The 23,073-nt window shown below is 39.2% G+C and overlaps 1 protein-coding gene across 1 annotated transcript in view; it reads left to right on the forward strand.

Annotated features, from left to right (window-relative positions):
* RIMKLB (ribosomal modification protein rimK like family member B) overlaps positions 1-20,667 on the forward strand; it is a 37,693-nt gene extending 17,026 nt beyond the window's left edge. The window contains exons 2-5 of the mRNA XM_009634943.2: positions 13,414-13,644; positions 15,589-15,675; positions 18,550-18,753; positions 20,204-20,667. Coding sequence (XP_009633238.1) covers positions 13,414-13,644; positions 15,589-15,675; positions 18,550-18,753; positions 20,204-20,667 — 986 coding nt within the window. The remainder of the gene's footprint in view (positions 1-13,413; positions 13,645-15,588; positions 15,676-18,549; positions 18,754-20,203) is intronic.
* The last annotated feature ends 2,406 nt before the right edge of the window (positions 20,668-23,073 follow it).

Below are 23,073 nucleotides of genomic sequence, written 5' to 3' on the forward strand. Positions count from 1 at the left end.
TCTGGTTGGAAGGACTGTATACCTGTATAATTCTGAGGAGCATTTTCTTTTAAGAAGATAGCTACAGATTGTGTGGAATGTCTTAATTAGTTAACTTCTTTTTGGCACTAGGTGGAAGCTTCTGCATCCAGAACAGGTGAGAAATAATACTGTGCTGTATTACTTCTATTTTCATTACAGTATGGACATGGAGCACATGTACAGCTACTGCAGTGTAGTTTTAACCCTCTAAAGCTGTGAAGAGGAAACCAGCTTTGTGTATGGTTTTATGTTAATGTCTGTAAAAACTAAGAAATTTTAGGTTATATCTTTTGGTCTAGAACAGGTTGTTTGTTTTTTTTTTTTCTGTAGGAAAATACTGTACTCATGAAAAGCCCCAAAACTGTTGTATAGTATGTATCTTGAGCAAATAAAGTTTTTCTCTGGCACACCAGAGATACAGAATCTCCCTGGAGATGGGAGTTGATGTTACCTTTGCAAGCTTTAGAGTTTAACTCAAAATTTTCCTGAAATATCATGGTTAAATTCCTTCATTTAAGGACACATCTGTCTCCAAAATAAGTGCCTCCAATTCATATTTTTAATGCAGTTTTGACTAGAAAGTCCTTAAACTGGAATGACAGGTCAAAACGGTAAGCTGAGAAGATCTTTTCCGTTCCCCAGAATTCAGGCTCATTCATGCTAAACATCTTTAGGAACACTTTGAAAGGACAAGTGGTTTGATATTATTTATTAAAAGTTTCTGACAATGTTAGAAATGCTTCTAGGCATCTTTCTGTTACGGGAGACAGATATGAAGGATACATTCTTCATTACAAATTGAAAATTCACATGGGATGCTTCTCCATTCAGCAGTTTGCTTAAGTAACAAAAGGGCGAATTACTGAGATGGGAGAAGGTGTTGTTTGGTAGCAGAGAGAGATGAGGTGCATGTTATGCATTTTAAAGGTATTTAGCAGATTTTTGGCATTGCAGGGAAGAATTTAGGTTCATCTCAGATGGGACAAGAATCCTCTGCCATTCTGGGTTGTTTGAATTCTTCCTCTGGATTTCTTTATGCTTTTGAAAAGATGTTTCCAATTATCCATTTTTTTTAGTTGTTTCCTTAATTTTTTTCTTCACCTGCTATTTAAAATGAACAGAAATTGTACATTTAAAACATGGGAGAGACTGACTGTTAAGAGTAGAGTGAATTTGTAGTAAGGTCAGTTTACATATATTTAGTTGCTATTCTTGTTCCGTAACATTTAAGACTTGCATTTTAGGATGGGATTGTTTAATGCTTATGACTGTCTGCATTTGGGGTGGGGGAAGTCCAGAACTTGTTATTTCTAAAGCTCTCAGTGTTGGTGGGCTCTGGATAGATGATACAAAAGAAGAGATACCTGCCTCAGGTGGGTGTTTGGTCAGCTGAGTATGCTTTAGACTTTTAGAACACTAAAGCATGCTCACTTGACTCAGGAACGTTCTGAGATCTCCCAGTGGGAACAATTGTACAAAAATCCTAATGAGATACAAGAGGTCTTACCTACAGCCATGTCTGGATTATAAACCAGGTATCTGGTTTTGCTTTTGAAATGTGGTCTGTGCTGAACAGTAGTTTTAGGTAAAGGTTTCAACATAAGGCCTTGCTAAGTTTACAGCTCCTGGCTTCCAAAATGGGGAGACCTTGTTTCCCTCTCGCACCCCTGTTCCCAGTTATGCCATCATTTCTTCCTTGTGCAGGCACTTCCACTCATCTTCTAATCACAAGCTAATTAAGTTTGCTAAAACAACCCAACTGTTCCTGCCTGTCAACTTTCTGACATTAAGGTTTGTTGAAGTGGCCTGTTGTGCAAGCATGCGGGTATATCTTCTTTGGTGACAGAGCCATGTTCCTTTTCGTTTGTTTCCTCTGTGTTCCCTTTTCTCTTATCTTAGCTCTGGTGACTGCTGAGTCTCTGTAACTCACAGGTGTTTGGTTGTGTTAGGACGCTACTGCTTTTGTCAACTAAAGCGGGTCCCATAAGCAGGAGAGAGGTAAATAGGGGGGGGAAGAGGACAGCTTTTAATTCAGATCTCGAGCAACCATTCTCTATGTTTCAGTTCTTCACTACCTACTAACCTTTGCATGGTCTATTCCAGTCGCATTTCTGTTTTCTAGATAGATAACTTTCCCTTTCTTTTTCATCCCTACTTTTTCCTTAGACCTGGTTCATGCTGCCTTTGACAAATTAATAATATACTGGCTTTTCATTTGGGGGTGCTAATCTGTGTTTTCAGAATACTCATGGATTGTTAGAACATTGAGTGTCTAAGACCATTATAATTTTGTATAAAGTATTTATCATCAATATTGACATTGAAATAGTTTAAATACCATTTTGAAATGGTCTGGTTTTCAGTGCATGTTTAGGATTTTTCTTGCTTCTCAGTACTAGACAAGAAAGACATACCAACACATCTTTGGTTCACACAGTGTTCAGAATACCATATTAATCTGATGTTCACATTCACTGCAGGTTATCTGAATATCTTTCTAAATTATCTTCTCTAAAAACAATGATGCAAATGACAAACAATCTAAAGTAGTACAGAGTACTCTGTAAGTAAGTAAATAAATAAAATCCTTAAACACAGGCCTGCATTCCTGGCCATTCTCATTACTTTCTGTTACTGTTTCTGACAAGTGTTGTTCGGTGATACCCTGCTCTGCATGATGTGTATTCTCTATTGCTTCCCTTGCATTCTAATGATTTCATGACTACTAGGTGGGCTGAGTTAGCTAGTTATCAAATGCAAAAATAACCACTGTTTGGTTGTTTGGTTTTTTTTTTTCCTCTCTTCTGGCCTTTCCCCACTCCCCCAGCAACGAGCTGATCTGACTTCCTATATGGTTGTATGATCACTAGGTCTGATGCAAGGTGAAAATTAGGAGTATGGGGGTACAGGAGACGAAATGACTTCTTTTTGCTGCAGCACGCAGTTGAACCAGGTTAAATATAATGTGAAACTGCTATTTTATGTGAACATTTTTATGAGGTGTGTCTACACAGAAAGGTTTTAGTGTTATCTTTAGGGAAGACCAACACCTTACATGTGTGTTCTAGACATTTCTGGAGAAACTGCATTAACCTCCCCCAAATTCATCAGCATTCTTTCATACTGTTTTTGAGCAGGTGAGGTTACTGAAGCTGTGGTACAGCATTTCTACTCCCATGGTCTACACAGTCAGACTTTGAATCGCTATGTTAGCACTGAAACAGTCTTGCTACTACTGATGTGCAGGCTTTTTCTGATTATGGATACTACTGTTGACAATGGGTATGACTGTCAAACTTGGGAATTGTACTCATGCATCAAAAAGGCATTCCTTGTTTTAATTAATATATAGTCTTAAAGGAATGACCCAAGCCCTTTCTCCCAGCAAACTTTTGAGCTTAAAATTTGGAATTACTTTGCAGCCTTTAACACCATGGATCAGTGAGAAGAACACAAGAAGCTGATACAGCAAATAGGAAAAGTGCTGTGTTAGAACCTCTTTTTAAATTCCTTTTGAGAGCTTCCTTTCATATGTAGTTCCTTAAATGTTGCTTTTTCCCTGTTACCTTTTTGTATTTTGCATTTGTAGTTTTCTTCTGGCCAAGCATTTTTTTCTTCCTTTTCGAGAAGCAGCTAATAGCTAAAAGGTAATAAAAGATATCAAATGTTTTAATTATTTTTTTTTAACTTCTTACTAAGGTTAGACTGTCTTGGTTTTTTTCTGGTTTTGACTGAGATTCCTTCAAGAAAGCTAAAGCTACTTTAAGCATGCCACAACAAGCTTGGTAATAGCAATGGCTGATGAGCCTGCTGTTGCTAATCCAAATAATAATCTCTGAAATCCTGGTCTGCTTCAGAAGAAATCTGACAGATTTTTAGATGCAGAAAATTTCAAGATGTCACTGAAGGGAAGTAGAGGAAAGCATTATTTGTTATTCTTACCTACATGTTTTTGCTTCTCTGCTGCCTTATCTCTCCTGTGGATTCAGATCATAATGTAGGTGTGCAAATACTTTTGCAGGTAACGTGGAGAGGCATTGTGGGATTTGGAAGCAGGAGCTGCAATAGCAAAAGAGCAGAACTGTTTCTTTTGGTGGCAGTGCTGACTTGTGCTGATTTTATTGTGTTTGTGTCAGTCTGGTGGTTTGTCGGATGTTAGAACTGATTGGACTTTCACTGCCCAAAAGGCAGTCCGTCTTACTCCTTACTTCTCCTTGTCCGTGCATACCCACCCTTTGCTCTTGCAGTATGGGATATGGGTAATTGAGGTCTTGCCTCCCAAATGTCTCGGGTAAGTAACTGAGCGCAAAAAGCCCTGAATGGTGCTCTGCAAATGTAGACCTGACTCACTGAGAGGATGAGGAAAGTGCCAGAACTGGAGCAACGGAGAGTGCAACTGTATGGTCAGAACAGGGCAGCGAAGCTCCCTCCTTCAGTTTCGGTGACAAGCTTTTTTTCTCAGATATCTTGTGAAACCTCACCCCAAAGTTAGTTTCACCTCTTTTTTTGTCTTAGGCTGATTTAACACCTTTCTTTTACTCCAAGCAGCACTGTTCTCCCTCTTACCTTGCCTTACTTGTTTTTTCACAATATTGATACTGACAACTGCAAAGCTATGGTAAGCTGAAAACTTAATATGGCTTGCCCCTGCCCCCCAGTTGGCTTCCTCTTGGTCACTAACACCTGGACAAAGGAGAGGGGATGGGAGCACACTGCTGGTGGTGTGGTAAAAGACAAGATTGTCCCCATGTATGTCAGCTCTGGCTTAGATCAGATCAGCTTAAACTGATCATGAAACCCCAAGGGGTTTTGTTCTTTACATGTGAAAACAAGAAAGTATTTGTAGTGCAGTTGCTAGAATTGCAATTTAAAAGCACATAGTGAGTGAGGGCAGGATACATAAATCCTGTTTGTGTGCCTGAGCTTTTTCTTAATATGAAGAATCATTATATTCATTGAGAGCTTTGATGGGAAATCTAATAGACAAAAGACAAACCTAATCACTGCTTATGCAGTGGCTGTATAGCATGTGTGCTTGCATATATGTGTATAAGAATTGGGGGACCTTTTTGCAACATTCAAGTCAAAACCATCTCCCCCGCACTCAGAGTCATTAACTTGAGCTGTGAGAGACTTCACTTTGTTATAATTCAAATAATTTAAAACTTTGATCAACAGCTATACTTCATTTCAGTAAATTTAAATGGATCTCATCCTGAATATTTTTTCTTTTGCACTTATGCTATGGAAAATATTTAAAATTCTTCTAACATTGCCCAGGAGCAAATTAGAAAAGCAGATGTGTGATGAGAACTTTAAATAAACTCAGTGGGGAAAAGCAGAAACTGACTTTTCAAGGTGTTTGAAATCACATCTTTTCCAACACTGTTTTGGTTTTTTTTTAATGAATCTTTTGATGCCCCTTTCGTGGCATTTTTCTTTACATTTTTTTTTTACAATACTCCATTTAAAATGCATCTTAACAGTTATGTCACTAAAACATCCATGTTTGGGAATAGGACTAAAATACTGTGTATTTCTTTCTATCCTTGTTTGAACGTCTTTTAAGTAGTATTTGGAAATGTTTTGGGTTTTTTTTGTTAGTGATGCAAAGTTCCTTAATTGCGTGAGTGTTCATATACATATAATAATGGTAGCTAAGTCTTTAACATTTTTTCAGTATAGTTTCCATGTTTATATACCTACCATAAAATAAATTCTCAGAGCAAAATGGTGGTCTAGAATTAATTTGTGTTTGTAATATATGTTTTATATATGTTTTTATATTTGGGCCCATTCACTTCACATGTGTGCTTGTGGTTTGGGATTATAAGCAAACAAGGTATTGTGACCGGAAGCGTAGCTCAGAAGCACAGATCTAGCCATAACCACTCTGCTTAGTATTGATTTAGTGAAGTATGCATATAGGCATCTGGTCTGTTTCCCCCTTGTGCCTGAAGAGAACCCTTAATCCAGAATGGTCGTAATCACTATGAGCATTGTTTTCCTTCCCAAGTTGTTCCCCATTTTCAATAGCCCATGCATTTCTAAGAGTGATTCTGTGTTCTTCCTGGGGAAGGGAAGTCTTCCAAGTCCAGGAAGGGACATGAAGTAGAGAGCTGGTTTAACTCCAATACCTGCTTGCTTTATGTTTGGAGCTGCAGCAGTGGCCTTTTGTGAAAGTTTTCACAATGCTTGCGTTAGGAATTTATGCATGGAAGCTGAAGCTGCTCCTCTTTATTTCTCTGTTCTCGTTTCAGAATAAAATGACGTAGTACTGTTCTAGAGAGATCAGTTTTGTCTCTGCTACGTGTGATTTCATTTGAACTGCTGAGCTATGGAAGTGTATCTTGGTGAGAAAGCCTTTTTGGTTAAGTTTGTGTGGAGAAGGAGGTTGAAGTCATATTAAACCCATAGGATTAAATGCCAGCACTTGCTAATTTGGTTTGAAAAACTATTAAGTAGGATAGGAAAGGAGAGATTGTGAACTTAAACCACCCAGCACAGAACTGTTGTAGAAATCTGTTTCTGTGTACACTAGATTAAAAAATAGCTTGGTAATGCTAGCTATCAAAGGGGCTTTTGCATGGCAGTGCAATTTTGGAGAAATTGTGACCATTTAGTATTCAGACTAATAAACCGTGGCTGTCAGGTGGCAAGTGATGCAGGAGAGAAAATGCCTGTGCCACTCCAAAGGGGGAAGTTTATTTTGGTGTTAATAAATCAGTGGATTTCTAAAAATTCGGTGCTTAGCTCCTCTTCAAAGCTTAAGTTCTAGTTTAAATAAAACTGCATTTAAAGTGCTATACTTTACTACATATCACCCAATTTGTGGGAATTTATGTTGCTTACAGTTGTTACAAGATAGAGTTAAATCAACATATTGCAGCAAGCTTTTGAGGTATAGAATAGTATTTTGTTAATGTTAATTCTACTTTTGTTACTTATTCCTAATTCTGCCACTTTCTTGGCAGAATGTATGTTTGAAGTATGCTGAGTTTTAAAAATCTTAGTGATCTAGTTGTCTTAGAGTTTGGTGAAGGAACGTATATCTTGTTATTGCCAGTAATCGGCTGTTAAAATTTGGGGTATTTCCCTTTTGAGCTTTATGCCTGCTTTTGTATGGCAATTAGCATGAAACACATTTAATTCTCTGCAAGTAAACTGTAAGTAATTATTAAACACTTCAGAACTTTAACACAAATGTTATGCAGTGTCTTGTGGCTGACAAGTATCGGGAGGACAAATGAACTGGAAATAGTAATGCAGTGTTTTGAGAACAGGAGTGAGTCTAGGTTTGTAGAAAAATTCAGTAATTCATGTTAGAACAACTGATTAATTGGGAAAAGCAGGTAGCAGAATGTGGTGTCCTCAAAATGAGGAAAGGTTTGTGTGATGGAAGGCTAGCCTGTTTTTCCCAGCTGAATAAGTTGAATTCATTATAGCCTGCTTGCTGAGTGACTGTTCATTTGGGAAACGTTAGCAACTCCATGGATGGATGGATGAATAAATTGGTATAATGAAGTTGAGAGAGCTGGAGACTTTCAGGATAGCATACAGATCTCTGAGGAAAAATCTGGGTAATATTTTTGGAAGTTCTTAGTCCCTCTTAACTCCTGTTGGGAATGTGATGGGAGCTGGTGTATGTTTAGTGCTTTTGAAAATTTTTTTCAAATTTTATTTTTTTGAATGCTGCATGCATGATGACCATTCATTATTCCACTTGTATGCTGTGCCTGTTAGAAATGTATTCCACACACTGGGTCTGCCTGAATACTGAAACACACTTTTCCTGCTTCGTTTTACTTATGTATTTCAGAGTAGTTGGCATTTATTAGGGGTTTTGCCAAAGACAGGCAGTCACTGAAGTTAAATTATTCTTCTGAGAAGTGGCTGCTTGTGGCAGCTGTGGCTGCAGAGGTGAGGATTCCTTCCGCAGCTATCCATGCTCTACAAGGAATACTTTAACTTTGTTGTCACATTTGGGCACTTCTCACAGTCACACAGTTCTCAGATAAATACTGTAAAATGTATATGTTTGGAAGTCAGAGTTTGAAGGAAGAAGGCTTAATGACTAGAACGTTATATGTTGCTGGATTCATGGCAGCATTGAATAGGGAACTTCTGCAAACATGGTCATGAACTTCCACGGACAGCAAGGCAGTTACTAGTTGTCTTCAGGCATAGACTGGGAGGCTTGCCATTTTTCGTCATGCAAACCTGTTTACTGATTTAGGTTTTTCTAATGTACATACAGAAGTAAACATAAATGTAGTATTTCTCCCTGAGAAAGTTTCTTCTTCATTACTCTTATGTCAGTGTCCTTTGGGTTTCTTCCCCAGGCCATAGCTTCTGACACTTCCAGCTACTTTTGTCTTGTCACCTATCATAGTCTGTCAGTTAATACTGATAATTCAAATTATATAAAAATAGAAGCTTGATATCAGTAATTTGATTTACATGTAAGCCTACCTAGATCTCCTCCTGCTTTTTATTAAATACTTCAAGCATTTAGCTTTGTATCATACCATTTATTGAAGAAGTTGGCTATGTTTCTTACAGTCACATGCTGTACTTGAAGACCTGAATTTGAGTCCTAAATGCTTCATGGTCTTAGCCAACTCAGTTTGCTTTTTCTGACTGTTTTCCAAAATTGTAATTTGGAATGAAATACTTTCATAAATTTATTTGATATTATGGAGATTTATTTTTTTTGTTAAAAATGCCTGATGTTTGCTATAATGAGAGCTATACAAGCTCTGTAATTATTTTTTATGTCCTTGAAAATGTTTGAGATTTTAGACCAATCTCTTGAAACTATGTTTCTTCTGTGAAAACATATGCATTGTTTCATCTGAAAGTACGATTGTTCATAACATGCAAACTGGACGTGAGATACTGCTTTGCAGTAGCTATTAATCTGCTGATTAACTGATTCTTGTAGAGATTGGAAGGGATTTGTGTAGACTGCAAACTGAATAAATGAGTTTCAAAAATGTCTAGCAATTTAAAACACTGCTTGGTGTGAATTAAGATGTTCAGAAGCCACACACAGTTTCTTGAAATCTTGATCCTTTTTAGCCATCCATAATGCCATCAGTGCAGAAGTGCTTGGAAAGCACAAGAAAGTGGGATAACTGCATAGATGAAGCACCAATCCTTATGGATTGTAAAAGCTGTGAGGCTGCAGTTTAAGAATTCATGTACTCTGGCTGTGGTTGTGACCGACTTGCAGCAGTGTGTTTGGCTTGCAAGCTTTACGGGATATTGTTACAATGCCTGTATTTGGGCACTTAGCTTGTCCTGGTTGTGTAGTGACATACATTATTTTGAATCCCTTCACTGAGGCTTAAGGTCAAGCATTTTGCCTTGTGTTTTGCTGTAGGGGGGGGACAAGCACATAGTCAGCTCAGGAGTGCTGCTGATGGACAGCAACTTGTTAAGTCAGGATAACTCAGTTTTGTTTCTATGTCTGTATTCTGAGGCATTTCATTTGGAATATGTCTCACCTAAATAATAATTCTCTTAAGAGTGAGGTTTTTAAATTGCAAAATTGGGATTGCAAGATAAATTTGTCATAGGGGAGAAGACAGAAAGTACTGAAAAAAAAACCCTGCATGCATGATTGAAGGCTGGAAAGTTCCAGGATAGGATTTTGTGGTTTTTCCAAAGTATGTGCATCCACCCTAAACTTGTACTAAATCAGGTTGTCGAGAGGCAGCTGTCATCCCCAGTATCCTACTATGCAAATAGGATCTACCATGTTAGATGTTACTGTCTCAAGAGCTTTCTTAAGGTATAGATACATGTCTTCTGATCTCACTGGTAACAGCAAGTAGAAGTTTCTGTCTCTTTCTTCTGTCTTCACTAGAGTTTAGTGCTGTGTCCATTTTCTGTGGACTTCATGGGTTCATGTTATGGCTTCTAATCGGTTTGGGTCAAAATAAGCCTTTTTAGCAGAGACCAGCTACTTTACACTTGAAGCTCACTTTCTGTTCTTTGGAAATGAAAAGCAGCAGGACCGGTTAGGCCAACTGATGAGGAATCATGCATTTACCCACTCAGTTCTATCACATGCTGCTTTGAGCTCTCTTTGAGAGAAACTTGAGGCTTCTTGGCTTTATTTAGGGGATGTGGTGTAACTGGTCAAGTTCATTCCCAGGTGATTACAGTTCACATTGCAAAAATTCCTTTTGCGCTTTCATCTGAATACTGTGGTTTGGTGTGTAATGTTAAAGGTCTAACATATTCCATTTTTGAGAGTTTCATCTTGTAGAGGAAGAACAAAGAAAGCTGGTACTGAGTGAAAGAACAGGTCTTGTTCAAGTGCAGGGTTTACATCTGTTTCTATAGTGTAATATTCCAGCTCAGTAGTCTTTTACCTCACAGGGCCAAAGAAGACCCAAATGTTTTATGATAACCTAAGAAATTGTTCCCCAGGCACTGGTAAAATGGTTGTTATATGTTGGTAAAGTTCATAGTAATAGATAAGCATGAAATCTTATAACTAAGTACTGGTACTTCAAAGGGCAGTACAGCTGTCTGTTTGCCGTGTCTGCAATGTTGTGGACATCTACCAAGAAAGCCAACAAATGGATCAACTTGTTATTTGTCAAGGTACTTCTGTATGATCTGAACATTTGCCTTCTCTATGTTTGTGAGGTTGGTTCATTGTCCACAGGCAACTGTGAATGTAACTCATTACTACTGTTCTTGGACCAGGATGGTACTATTACTGCAAAGAAAAGACAGTTCATTGCCATTTTCAAAAAAAGTTTGATTACCTCTTAACCACTGTTTAAGTAACATCTCTGTAATTTATCTTTTTTCCTTTCTCCCTCTTTGCATTCATGCATTGGTTCTTTGGAAGAGAAATTAATTGTATGCATTAATATCTTCTGTGTTGCTGCTTTAAGCACATCATAGTGAATAAGTATTATTTTATCAGCCCACTAGGCAATAATGACCATTAACCTGATTATTAACTGCTGGGTCTCTGATGGAATGCTGAATACAAGCTCATTCAAAAATGGCAGAATTTGGCTCTCCTTTTTACTGTAATAAAGCTGCTTCTGTTTGTAGCACTGTGTTGCTGGGAGACTGCAGCTAATTTTTATGGCGCATGTCAGTAGTAGTGATTCAAATTATACATTTTATTGAGTAGCTCTTCTCTTTGTTTGTAAACTGTCTTCTGTGAGGGGAGAGAATTTTTTTTTGTTCTGGGGAAAACAGTATCCAGACCGGAGAAAATGATTGAATCTGGAACAAAAGCTCAGATTGTTCTGTTGATAACATCCTTGTACTTCCAAAGTCACTCCAGGGGGGATGGTGGCCTGCCTGAATTTACAGCAGTCTGATAGTCAAGTCTAATGCAGGTATTCAGGAGAATTCCAGGTGAGGCATATACATCTCCTCCAACTGCTGTTTTTTCTTTTTCCAACTCCATGGTGCAAAACTTCATCATGTGGTGTGATTTCAAAGCAAAACAACAAAATAGATCTGAGAGATTATAAATTAGAAGACTCTGTAGTTTTGGTTCACCACAAAGATACAGTGGCAATTTTTGGGCTCTGTAGAAAATGTAGTCCTTTTTAAAATGATTGTTACACAGTTTGCACGTGGATCAGGACACGCATGCAATTACAGTGGCAAAAAAGTGGGTGTAATTGGGTGTGCACCTAAATGAGAAAATACACCTGTAAGGAGGAATCTGACTAATAAGTTAAAAATCTTTTGCTTGATGAATCTGTACTCCTTTTCCGGCTAAAGGGGATGCTAGTCCATTTCCTGATGTTCACATTCTGCTTAGGTTTTTAGCAGTGTCTCATTTTTAATCTTGCTTGAGATGCCTCTGTAAAATGGTGTGTGTGTGTGTCTGAAGCCTGCTTCCTTAAACACGCAAGTCATGTCAGCTGCAATGCGGCAGTGCTTGGTGCTAATGAGGTGAGCAGCCAGAGCACCCGTCTGCTTATGTTTTCTCATCTCTGTGCAATTATGGCAATGGGGATTGGAAAAAGGGATTTGTATTGGAGATGGCTCTGTTTCGGCCTTTCCAAAGTGCGGTTCTGTGGCCTCCTGAGGACTGGGCAGCATATTTCTACTTCCATTTTGGGAGTTAGGTGGTTGCTTCGTTATATTTAAGGCAAGCTCTGAAATACATCCTGGCTGGGAGAAGAAAAGAAAACGGGAAGTACAGACAGGGGGACACCCTCCTTTCTTCCCCTGCCTCCCCACACCCCCCCTCCCATTAATTCAAATGCACCTTGAAATGAAATATATTGCCTGGCAATATGTGTTTTCAGATTGAGTAGATGCAAGTCTGTATTTGAAAAGTAACATCTTTGGAATAGAGCTAATCAGGTAATTAATTTGAGCTAGGTCTGAATAGTTACAGCTGGCCTTTCATAGGCACAGAAATGCAGATGCACTGTGATTTCTATGCGCGCTTTCTTTTTCTTTTTAACCCTGAAGCTGCTGACAGCGGTGTGAGCTGTGTATTTTATGCTGAAGTTAGAAAGTTTTACTTTGAACATAAGGCAAATAAAGTGAATATCAAATCCTGTTTGTATTTTCCCATCCTCAGCTGCCAGACTGTCTTCATCAAGCTTGATGGCTTCCCATCTAATCCTATCGTATTCCCATTCCTTCAGCCTGTCTTTCAGTGTCTATTTTTCAGAGGCATGGTCTCTAAAACTATAGGTCATGATTAAGTAGTACATTGGTCTTGGTGGCAAAGCTGGCTTTCCTTCTAGTTCATACCTTAATGTCACAGGGTGCTGCCCTGTTAGCTAATAAAGTTACTTCTGAGTACTTACTTAGTATACATCAGATTGTCGCAATGATCTGTGTTAAAAATATGGCTCTCTCTTTTTTTTTTTTTTTTTTTTTTTTTTTTTTTTAAGGGTCATATCTAATCTCTGTTACTTTGGCAATATGTTGTGTAACGTGATACCATAAACAGAGGGATCAATACAACTGGGACTGGGAAAGGTATGAACTGTGTCATGTAGGCAAGAACCAGTGGTGGGAGGCAGGAACCTCCTGAGCTAGTGATACTGCTGATGTGAATTCATGTAGTGTGCACTAACACCCATAGAAAGGATGATGTGTCAACCTGTAAAAAAATCCTTCACCCTGGGACAGAAGTCAAGATTGTGTGCCCTAATACAGTCTGTTCTTTGCCTAGTCCTAGTTTTAAGTGGGTTAAGAGTGACATGTATGAAACAGCACAACTGACAAGATGCATTTTAGGGAGAGTTATGCTGTTCTAATGCTCACTGTTGAAGTCTGGTATCTCTGTTGTGATCACATACAGTGCAGTATTTATTTGCCTGCTTACCTTCTCCTGAAGACCTTGTAGTTGATTGGGATGTTTTTCTCTTCTTTCTTTAGGTCTCCGGGTGAATGGGGAGCTCATTACCGCTTACCCTCAAGTGGTGGTTGTGCGTGTACCAACACCCTGGGTTCAGAGTGACAGTGATATCACAGTCCTTCGCCACCTAGAGAAGATGGGCTGTCGACTGATGAATCGTCCCCAAGCCATCCTCAACTGTGTCAACAAGTTCTGGACGTTTCAAGAACTTGCTGGTCATGGTGTGCCTCTTCCAGACACTTTTTCATATGGTAAGGCTTTTGGATCAAAAGCATAGCATAGTTGCCTACCATAATTTATGCTTTTGCAGTGCAAAAGTTAGGAGTCAAGATTTGGAAATCTATAGAATTAAGTAGCATGAGGCTAGTTCCATAGATAGCGTTCAGTAACCAGAAAAGGAGATTAAAGTGCCAACACTCAGATTCTGCTTTTGGCTTTGTTGATTAGCTGTGATGTTTTGGGAAGAGTACTTTAACTGTAACTCAGCCTCCGAAGCAACTAACTTTAGTTGTTACCACTAAAACACTTGGAACGCTTCCAGTTGCCCAAAACAACAGACAAGAACTTGGGAAACTAAATGTCATAGGATTATATAAAGAGCTTGACTTCAGTAAAACCTGAAAGTAGATTAAACTTCCACATGAATAAAAGTATCTGCATATATATTAGTTATTGTGAAAGGACAAAAAGAGTACAGGCCCTTGTGTTCAACTTTTAACAATTGTTTGGGGTTTGTTTCCCACCAGAACAGTTAATTATGAATGTTTCTTGTGCCTGCCTCTGGAGTCTGTGGTTCCTGACAGAGTGCTAGATTAGAGGAACCATTTGTCTGAGCTACCCTGATGCTATTTCTGCTTTTAATTACAGTATATTCAAGAATTGGAGATACCTCTCAGCCTTCCTTTCCTTCTTGGGAAATACCAGTGCTTTCCTCCCCTTTGTGTGGTTGTACCAGTAGACTTTCCTAATGGGAACTTGACAAGAACACAAACACACTTGATAAGAACACAAACACACTTGACAAAAACAAAAACATGGGTTTCCATCAATTACTTTGAATTGCTATTTCTATCAATTACTGTGACAACACATTTGAGAAGAAACGTACCTTTTCTTTATAGATGTGGTTGCTCTAGCTCTGAAAAAGGAATGAGTTTTTAATTTTTCTGGGGGGAAGGGGAGACCACGAATGATGGGGTAATTGCAGAACAACCCTGTTTGTTCATAACTCCCTGCCACTTCTTCTAATGCCTGTCTCTGGAATTTGACAGAAGCATGAGTTATTTAAAAAAAAAAAAAAAAAAAAAAAAAAATCAAGTTATCAGTAAGAGCTGGCTTTGCCAAGAAAAACAGGATGTGCGGAATGACATGTTATTCCATGACACACATTAAAATCCGTGGCAGGATAGTGATGGCTGCTGCTGGCTTTGTGACCAGTGTCTTGGCTTGTCTTCTATGCTTTACTGCACATACTGTTAGAGGAGTCTTATCCCTTTGTCTGCTGACTTTCTCTTCTGTATTTTCTTGTATTGTGGTCAGCCTTCTGTGAATTGAACTGAACTGAAATAACCTTGAAGTATCAACCATAATCATGTGAATGGTCATGAAAAGCTACTCTCTATAAGGTCCGTAGAGATGCAGTGAGACAAAAAGGTTGAAGTACTACTTCAGGAAATAGGGAGAATGAGATGCAGGAAACTTAAGCCTTGGAAAGGGGGGAGGTGGAGTGACAAGATTTGGGTTGTTGCTGCTCTCTGGATTATGCCTTGTCTTTGTATTCCATGTTGCTTTTCTGGTTAGTAGTGTGGATGGAACTGTTACTGGTCTTATGCCTGTGCTATTTTCCTGCTAGACGTTTGAAAAGGTGGGAGTTGATAAAGTAAAAGAGATAAACTGGAAAAGATGGTAGAATTGGGGCATTCAGATTTGGAAAATTGGATTGAGCCTTTTGGGGTTGTGATCAAGAGGCTTTTGTCAACCCGTGTCTCCCATTTCAAAGGAGGTAGGAGTTAGTATCCCACAGATTACAAACACCTTCAAAGTCTGATCATGCTCCATGACCAAGTTCCTCTTAACTGTTAGGTTTTTTTGCATTATCTAAGCTGTAAGGGTGGGAGGAATGTGTGGCAATTACATCCCAAATTTGGCCACACCAGATTGGTGGCACATAATGTTGTTGGTTTTCTTTTTGCCAGGTGGTCATGAGAATTTTGCCAAAATGATTGATGAGGCGGAAGTGCTGGAGTTCCCTATGGTGGTGAAGAACACACGGGGTCACCGAGGTGGGTGTGAGGTCAGGGGTGAGGGCAAGGAGCATTCTGAGCAGCACTCTTTAAGATTTTGTCTCGTTAAGGGATGATAGTTAAGAAGGTCTTCTGTTAGGTGTTAGACTTCCTTGCGGTACATCTGAATTCTACCACCCTTTGACTTCTCAATGTTGAGTAGGCTGCAACACTGGTAAGCAGTTTTAGTAAAACCTAGTCTTGCAATATCAGAGGGGATAGCGGTTCAAAATTATGGTGCACTGGTGACTTCTGTGAGGAAAGCTTTGAAGTGGAATAATGGCAGGTCTGGCCTTAGGGAAGTAGACAGAAGCCTACATGGATTTTAGTGATGTTCCTAAATAGGCATAAGAAATTAAATACTTATTCATTCAGTCTTAATTTGACTTTTTTCTACTTGGCTTTGTTTATAATTAGGATTCTGATTTAAATAATATGTATTCTTTGTCAAACTGGATCTCTGTTTTTCAGAAAAATATCTCTGACAGTGCCAGTGATAATACAGCAGGTTCAGATTAAATTGTTCTGTTATCAGTCTTCTAAGTGTTGAATATGAAACAATACATCAATTTTGTTTAATGTTAGGTAGTGATCTACTAAAGGAAACCAGGTTTAAAATAAATTTCAGAGGTTATTTGCACAGGAGGTTGCACTGTTTTTAATTTACTTTAAAACCAATTTAATAAATACTATAAGTAAAAAGGGACTGAAACAGAAATTTAAGCACATAAACCAGCAGTTACCTTAAACAAAAGCATAATGAGGCACCACTTCTTCCTCCTTATTGTCTGTCAGTTTCTTCCCACTCTGTGCTGCACTGCTGCATCTCTTCTACTGGTGTGAGTGTTTCTGTAGCCCTGTAGTAAATGGATTCAGGAACTGATGTTGGATGAATATAGATGGGTTATTTTTACTTGGATTAATTCCTTACATGAACGATCGTTTACTCTCACAAATGCTTGTGCTGATGTAATGGAAGAGTGAGGGCAAAAGGCTGGGGCAGAGGAAGATCAGGCCTGCTTCTGTTGGCAGCAATATCTGTTTATATGGTTTTAAAGTGCTTGTGGAGCCATGAAGCCAAGTTGGAATTTGACTTTGCAGCAAGCTGAATTAGACAACTGTGGTGGATTTGACTTGACACTGCCTCTTGTTAAGATCTACTAAATAATTACAGAGTTTGCAGCTATTGATTTTCTTCTGCCTTTTTTAGCCAGAATTCATGTAAATCTCTGTTTACAAGTTTTGCTTTAGAGCACTTTAAATTCCAGGCATTTTAACGCAAATTTATGCACGGTACATAATCTTTTACATTAAGAGAGTTGGGGAAACTTTTTCAAATTAATTGAAGAGTTGCAAATTGTATTTAAGAAAATAAACAGGCAAATGTGGTCACAGGTACTGGCTGATGGATAACGGCCTCTTCTAGGCCCATTTTCTGCATAGTTTGCTGCTGCAGCAAATGTGCCAATAGTACTTTTGCCAATATGTCATGATGCTGCATAATTCCCACGAACTAAGTAGTTCCCCTCCAAGGCATCATTTGTCCTATCCCATGTGAGGAATACAGTAGGATTATTAAGTGCCTGTAGGAGACCTAATGTCTACAATGGGAGAAAGCACATGGAGGTTTTTGCTTTCTTGTCATGATTTTTAAGCCTATTTTCTGATATGCTGTTTGTGATGAGAAATTCCATATTCCTCAAGCAGTGTTCTGTTACGGAGACCTTAAATCCTGGTGAAGCAGAGGCTGCACTAGTTGGGATTTGGAGCCCTTGGTGGAATTCTTCTTCACATGTTTTTTCTCCTAGTTCTGCTACTGCTGCATTTCTGTTCCATTAGTTAAGATAGGCAGTTTGTTGATTGATTTTTGTACTCTGTTAACATTATAGCATAACAATTCTGCCACAAAGAAAAAGTGTGCAGCCTTATTGCAAAATGTAAATCTAATATGACACATAAAAGATCCTTTCAGAAAGGGGAAGAGGAGTTGGGAAATGTAGCTGAGATGGAAAGGGATGCCTTCTTGTGAGACTAGAAATGAGATGGGAAGTGGTAGAATCTGTTCCAGGAATGACTTTTATCAGTATTAAAAAAATTGGAAAAGAACGAAGAAGTCTTCGGTGTGGTCTAGAAATGAAGGTGAATGAAATTACATTAGATGTTTCCTTGCAGAAAAGCTAGTGATTTCTAAAGAGTTTTTTTCAAAATTTTAGTATATTCCATTCAATTTATCCTGTGGAATCTTCTGCTAAGTTATCTTGGATACTGTGGAGTTGAGTGTTTTCCTCTGAACGTGGTTGTTCCACCGCAAAGCCTCATTCTGGAGTTGTGAGTTCTTGTAAGTATTGGGAAGAGCAGCTCTCAGCAACTTTCCAACAGAGAAGCGGTTCTGCAGTGGCACACTAGCGACTTCAGGGTTCTTGGCTGTCTGGTGTTTTAACAGTTTCATGTCATTGATTCCTGTCTGTCAAAGCTGTAGGCTGTGGGTCCATTCCTCTTGGATGAACAAAACTGTGTTATAAATTAAATGTCTGCTGCTCTTGAGTATTTCTTCCTCTTTTCTCTCATTAAGGACTTGTATGAAAAGGAGTTGAAATTACAAGAACACCTCCTTTATCTAAAGCTGTTTTCTTTTCTTCTCCTTTTTTTACTTCTTGTATGGCTCAACTCTGTCAGTACTTTAACACTTAGAAGCACTGAAGCAGTGGAACACTGATGTCCACAGAAGAATTTGTAAATGGGTCTAAGCTACAGATGGGGCCTGTGAGAATGGGCAGCATACTGGTCAGAGGTTTTACTTTTACGCGCTGAGTCATTGACACAGCTCAAATCTGTACCTTCTTCTAATCTTCTGATGTTCTTTTCTTCATACAGGTAAAGCTGTGTTCCTGGCCCGAGACAAGCACCATTTGGCAGACCTGAGCCATTTGATCCGTCACGATGCCCCTTACTTATTTCAAAAATACGTTAAAGAGTCTCATGGCAAGGATGTACGTGTCATCGTAGTAGGAGGCCGTGTGGTGGGCACCATGCTCCGCTGCTCAACAGATGGGAGGATGCAGAGTAACTGCTCGCTTGGTAGGAAAAGCACTGTTCATAATTATGATCAGAATTTTTCAATCTAGTTGAGAAGTCACAAACCCAATTGAAATAAGCTGCAGGTTTTATTTTGTACTGTGCTTACTGTTGGGGGTTTACAGAGGAAACACAAGAGTGAGGATTAAGTGAGATCCATGTTGAGCAAACACAGGAGAGACAATCTCTGCTCAAAGTATTAGATAGATAGGATGGATGAAAAGGAGGGTAAAGTTCTAGGAACACAGATGGAGCAACTGATGTGATAGTGGCAGCGTCATGCTAATGCCATGTTATCATTCGTGTCATCCTATTAAGAGGAACAGAAAATGAAGGAAGACAGAAAATGAGACTGAGGGAGGTGGAGGAGGCAGCCGGTTGGCCAAGAGGGTAGACGAGAGTGTTAAGGGAGGAAACTGTTGAAGGCAATAAAACAGTTGGATTGCATTGTACAGCTGCTGTGCTGCTTTTAGTCTGTCCAGCTCCTCCCTGCAACCTTTTTCTCCAAAGACCATGTCTGGGAGGAAGAGGAACGTTACTGCATTGATTGTAGCATGCTCAGAACTGAGTTTCTGCGTAGCTTTGGGTGTAGGACAGGGGGATTTCTGGGGGTAGGAGGAGGAAGAAGGGTTGAGGTTGCCTGTCTGAAACTGTACTGAACCTAAACAGAGATGGGACAAAGTGTATTCACATGTTGTACAATTTTGCTTAGTCAGAATGCCTGGGGCATTTTAGTTACTACTTGATGCTGAGGAAATAGAGCCTGAAAGATTTTTCTGCTAAATGTTTTTTGGTTTGTTATTGTTTGTGGTGTTTTTGTTTTCTTTAAACTTACGTGCTGTGATAGATGAAGTCTGAGTCGGTTAACATTTAGATGATGGACTGTGAACTGGAGTGGCTGAGGTTCAGACACAAATGTTCCCTAATTCTTGCTTTAGAGACAGAAACCTATGATAGCAAGCTGAGAGAGACATGAGCAAATGATAATGTCTTAACCCCAGTCCCCCTCAGTTATATCTGTTAGAGCTGTAGTCTTATCAGGAACACTTGGTTTAATTTTGCTGAAAGATTTCTTGTAATAACTTACAAATATGTATAGAAAGCCTCTGCCTTAGAAGGAGCAAGGTGGTTTGTTAGGTCATCTTTTTAATATCCCAAGATCATAAAAATGTACGGTACCTTTCTTGACTAAAAAAATCAGTACTTAACTGTTTTTTAAACAAGCCACAATCTTGTCAGGTCAGAATCAGGCAGGTCAGAATCTTTTGAAATCCTGCTGTGGCTTCAACTTCATTAGTAGTCACTGTGGAAAGGAGGTTGCTTTCTGAGTCATCAGCAGTATGCTTGCAGGCTTGCTTTGGAGCTTCCCAACCAAAAAGTACCAACCAGTTGAGAAGGTTGTCAGTCACCTGTGACCAGACTACAGACAGCAAGTTTCTTTCACTTTTTCCAGGTGGTGTAGGGATGATGTGCTCACTGAGTGAACAAGGCAAGCAGTTGGCAGTCCAAGTGTCAAACATCCTGGGAATGGACGTGTGCGGCATTGACCTGCTGATGAAGGACGACGGTTCATTCTACGTCTGCGAGGCCAATGCAAATGTAGGTTTCATTGCCTTTGACAAGGCTTGTAATCTAGATGTAGCTGGTATCATAGCGGACTATGCCGCTTCTCTCCTTACCCCCGGTCGCTTGACGCGGCGCATGTCCTTGCTCTCTGTGGTGTCCACGGCAAGCGAGACTAGCGAGCCAGAGCTGGGCCCTCCAGCTAGTGCCGCTGTCGACAATATGAGTGCTAGCTCCAGCTCTGTCGACAGCGACCCTGAGACCACGGAGAGAGAGTTGCTCACCAAGCTCCCGGGGGCTCTATTCAACATGAACCAGCTATTAGCCAATGAGATCAAACTTCTTGTGGAGTGATGCCACATGTAAATAGATGACCAACAGAACTCTCTCTTGTAAATTTTTTTTAAACCAACTTGCAATGCTGTTTATCAGAGAAGCTCAGAGGAATGAGGAAAGGGGGGGTGTCAATCAAGAGAGCAAGAGTAAAAGGCATGCGTGCTGTGATTGCTGCCCCTACTTTTTTGCAGAACATAAATTGTGTTCATTCTTCAGCATCAGTTTTCTAATGAAGATGCTCAGTTCACAACCTAAGCGGGAATTTTATTTGGATGCTGCTTTGGTCCCCAGACATATTGCAGTTCATGTGTGTTCACATGCACTGAAGCATGATTCACACTCGAAGATTTTCAGAAAGCTGTCTGGCAGCTCTCTAGAAACTTCTGTGAATTACTGCACTGGTTAAGTCTCTTCTACCTCTGTAAGGCTTGATCCTGTAAATTGCCGAGTGCCTCAAATTCTCCATGTGAGTTGAAGGTGTTAAATACCAGGTATGTCAAAGTTCTTGGACACCTGCTGCTCCTAGTCTTGTAGATGGGAGCTGTAAGTTCAGGATCCTTTTAAAGTCATCACTTTCTGACCTTGCAGGATATGGCCTTTCAAATGATGAGGCTGAGAGAAGCGTCAGTTGACTTAACGTGAGCTTTCTGTACAAATCTGTAATTTGTGCCATCTTGGTATTAATTGGCAGCTTTGTGTCTATATTTCTTTATAAAGCTTTTGAAGGAGGATCTTAGTACTTGTGTTTTTCTCATTTCAAATCCTGATTTTGGAAGGTATGTAGGGGAATTGATCATATTCTATTTGTGGCAGAAGTGGCACGTTTTAACTTTTTTTTTGTGTGATTGGAGGAGATAAACAGCACTGTAATGTTTGGTATACAAAATAATGTTTAATCCAATGTGAAAAAGAATTACACTAGTTTAAAGCAAACGTGCATCGACTTGTATTTGTTAGTGTTTTAGTCTTTTGAGAGAGATCTGCTATGTTAATGTTCCTTTTTCTTTAATACATGCTAGTCCAACACTCCCTTCTCTATGCCTGCATCTTTAACGGTGGCCAAAGTGAAAACACTGCAGACTATTTGTTAAGAAAACACTGAGTTAAAGCCTGTACATTGGTGTGGGTTTTTTTTTTTTTGTTTTTTATTTTGTGCGTTGGGGGGGAAACATGGTAAGGTGTGGAGGAGGGAAAAATTGGTTAAAAGTGAGGTACCTTTAGAATAAAGCTGCAGTTCATACAGTACTTACCAGGCTTACTTTTTCCCCACTGAACATAAAAGCTGATGTTGGCAGAAATCCAAAGAGTATAACTGGGGAGAAATACTCAATTCTTAGCTTTGGGAAACATGCAGCAGATTTTAAAAAGGAAAATTAAAAATAAAAATAAGAAAAAGAAAAATGAAGGGGGGGGGGAAAAAGAGAGCTCAGCCAGAATTAAAAATAAATGAATATATATATATATATAACCAAGGTCCACGAACAATTAACAAATTGATCCTGGACCCTTATGTGTGTGTGGTGTGAGTGCACACACTTGTGTGTGTTTGTGTGTGCGCATTTGCTTTGCTTTATTTCTTTTTGGGTTTTGGCTGTTTAGCTCCTATTTTTTTTTCCAAGCTGCCTGATTTTCCTTAGTCCTTCTGGCTTTGCATTTTCTCATTAGCCTTGAGCTGTTTTGGAAAACAGATAATCAAAACAGATACCGAGTCCACTTTTCACTCCCAATCTTCCCCATCCTTTTCCTCCTCCTTCCCTTCTTCCCTTTTCATTCCTTTCTCATTCTCTGGGTTCATAAAGCCCTGGAACTATAGATATATATATATATAAAGATAAGCCTCTTTTTTTAAAAAAAAAAACACAAAAAGTAAAACGTTTACAATTGAAAAATAATCTTGTGAAAATATGGTTTGTTTGGAGGGGGGTTGTGTGTGTGCAATGCTGCTGTTTTCTGGATACTTTAATGGAGCATGTCCCATGTACCCTCTGAGGCTCTGCACTGCCCACCTCTGTGGCCCTTCCTCACCTCTCTGCTGCTCTGCTGTTTTATCTTCACTTGGACCTTAAACACAACTCACGGACACTATGCAGAGAGTCTTCAAGAGGCAATAAACAGAACAGTATTAACTTGCTTTATGGAGGTTTGATCATGCTTCTTTGTACAGTTTGGTTTTTTTATTTTAAAAGGAATGTAATAAAATGGCTTTTTTTTGTAGAATTAAATATTATTATTAAAATCAAGTGAAAGGTTGACTGTTGGTGTTAAGCAGGAGAGTGGACCAGCTGGTCCAGCAACAAAAGGGGCTTCAGCAGTAAAGGTACTTTCAAATCTGTCTTCCTGAGCCTTCAAGTGCACAGGGTATACCTGAAGAATATAAACGAAGAGTTACAGAACCACAGAACATGAAAGAAACCTTATTTTCTA

The sequence above is a fragment of the Egretta garzetta genome, unplaced genomic scaffold (assembly GCF_000687185.1).
Source record: "Egretta garzetta isolate BGI_Z169 unplaced genomic scaffold, ASM68718v1 scaffold363, whole genome shotgun sequence".
NCBI lineage: Eukaryota > Metazoa > Chordata > Aves > Pelecaniformes > Ardeidae > Egretta > Egretta garzetta.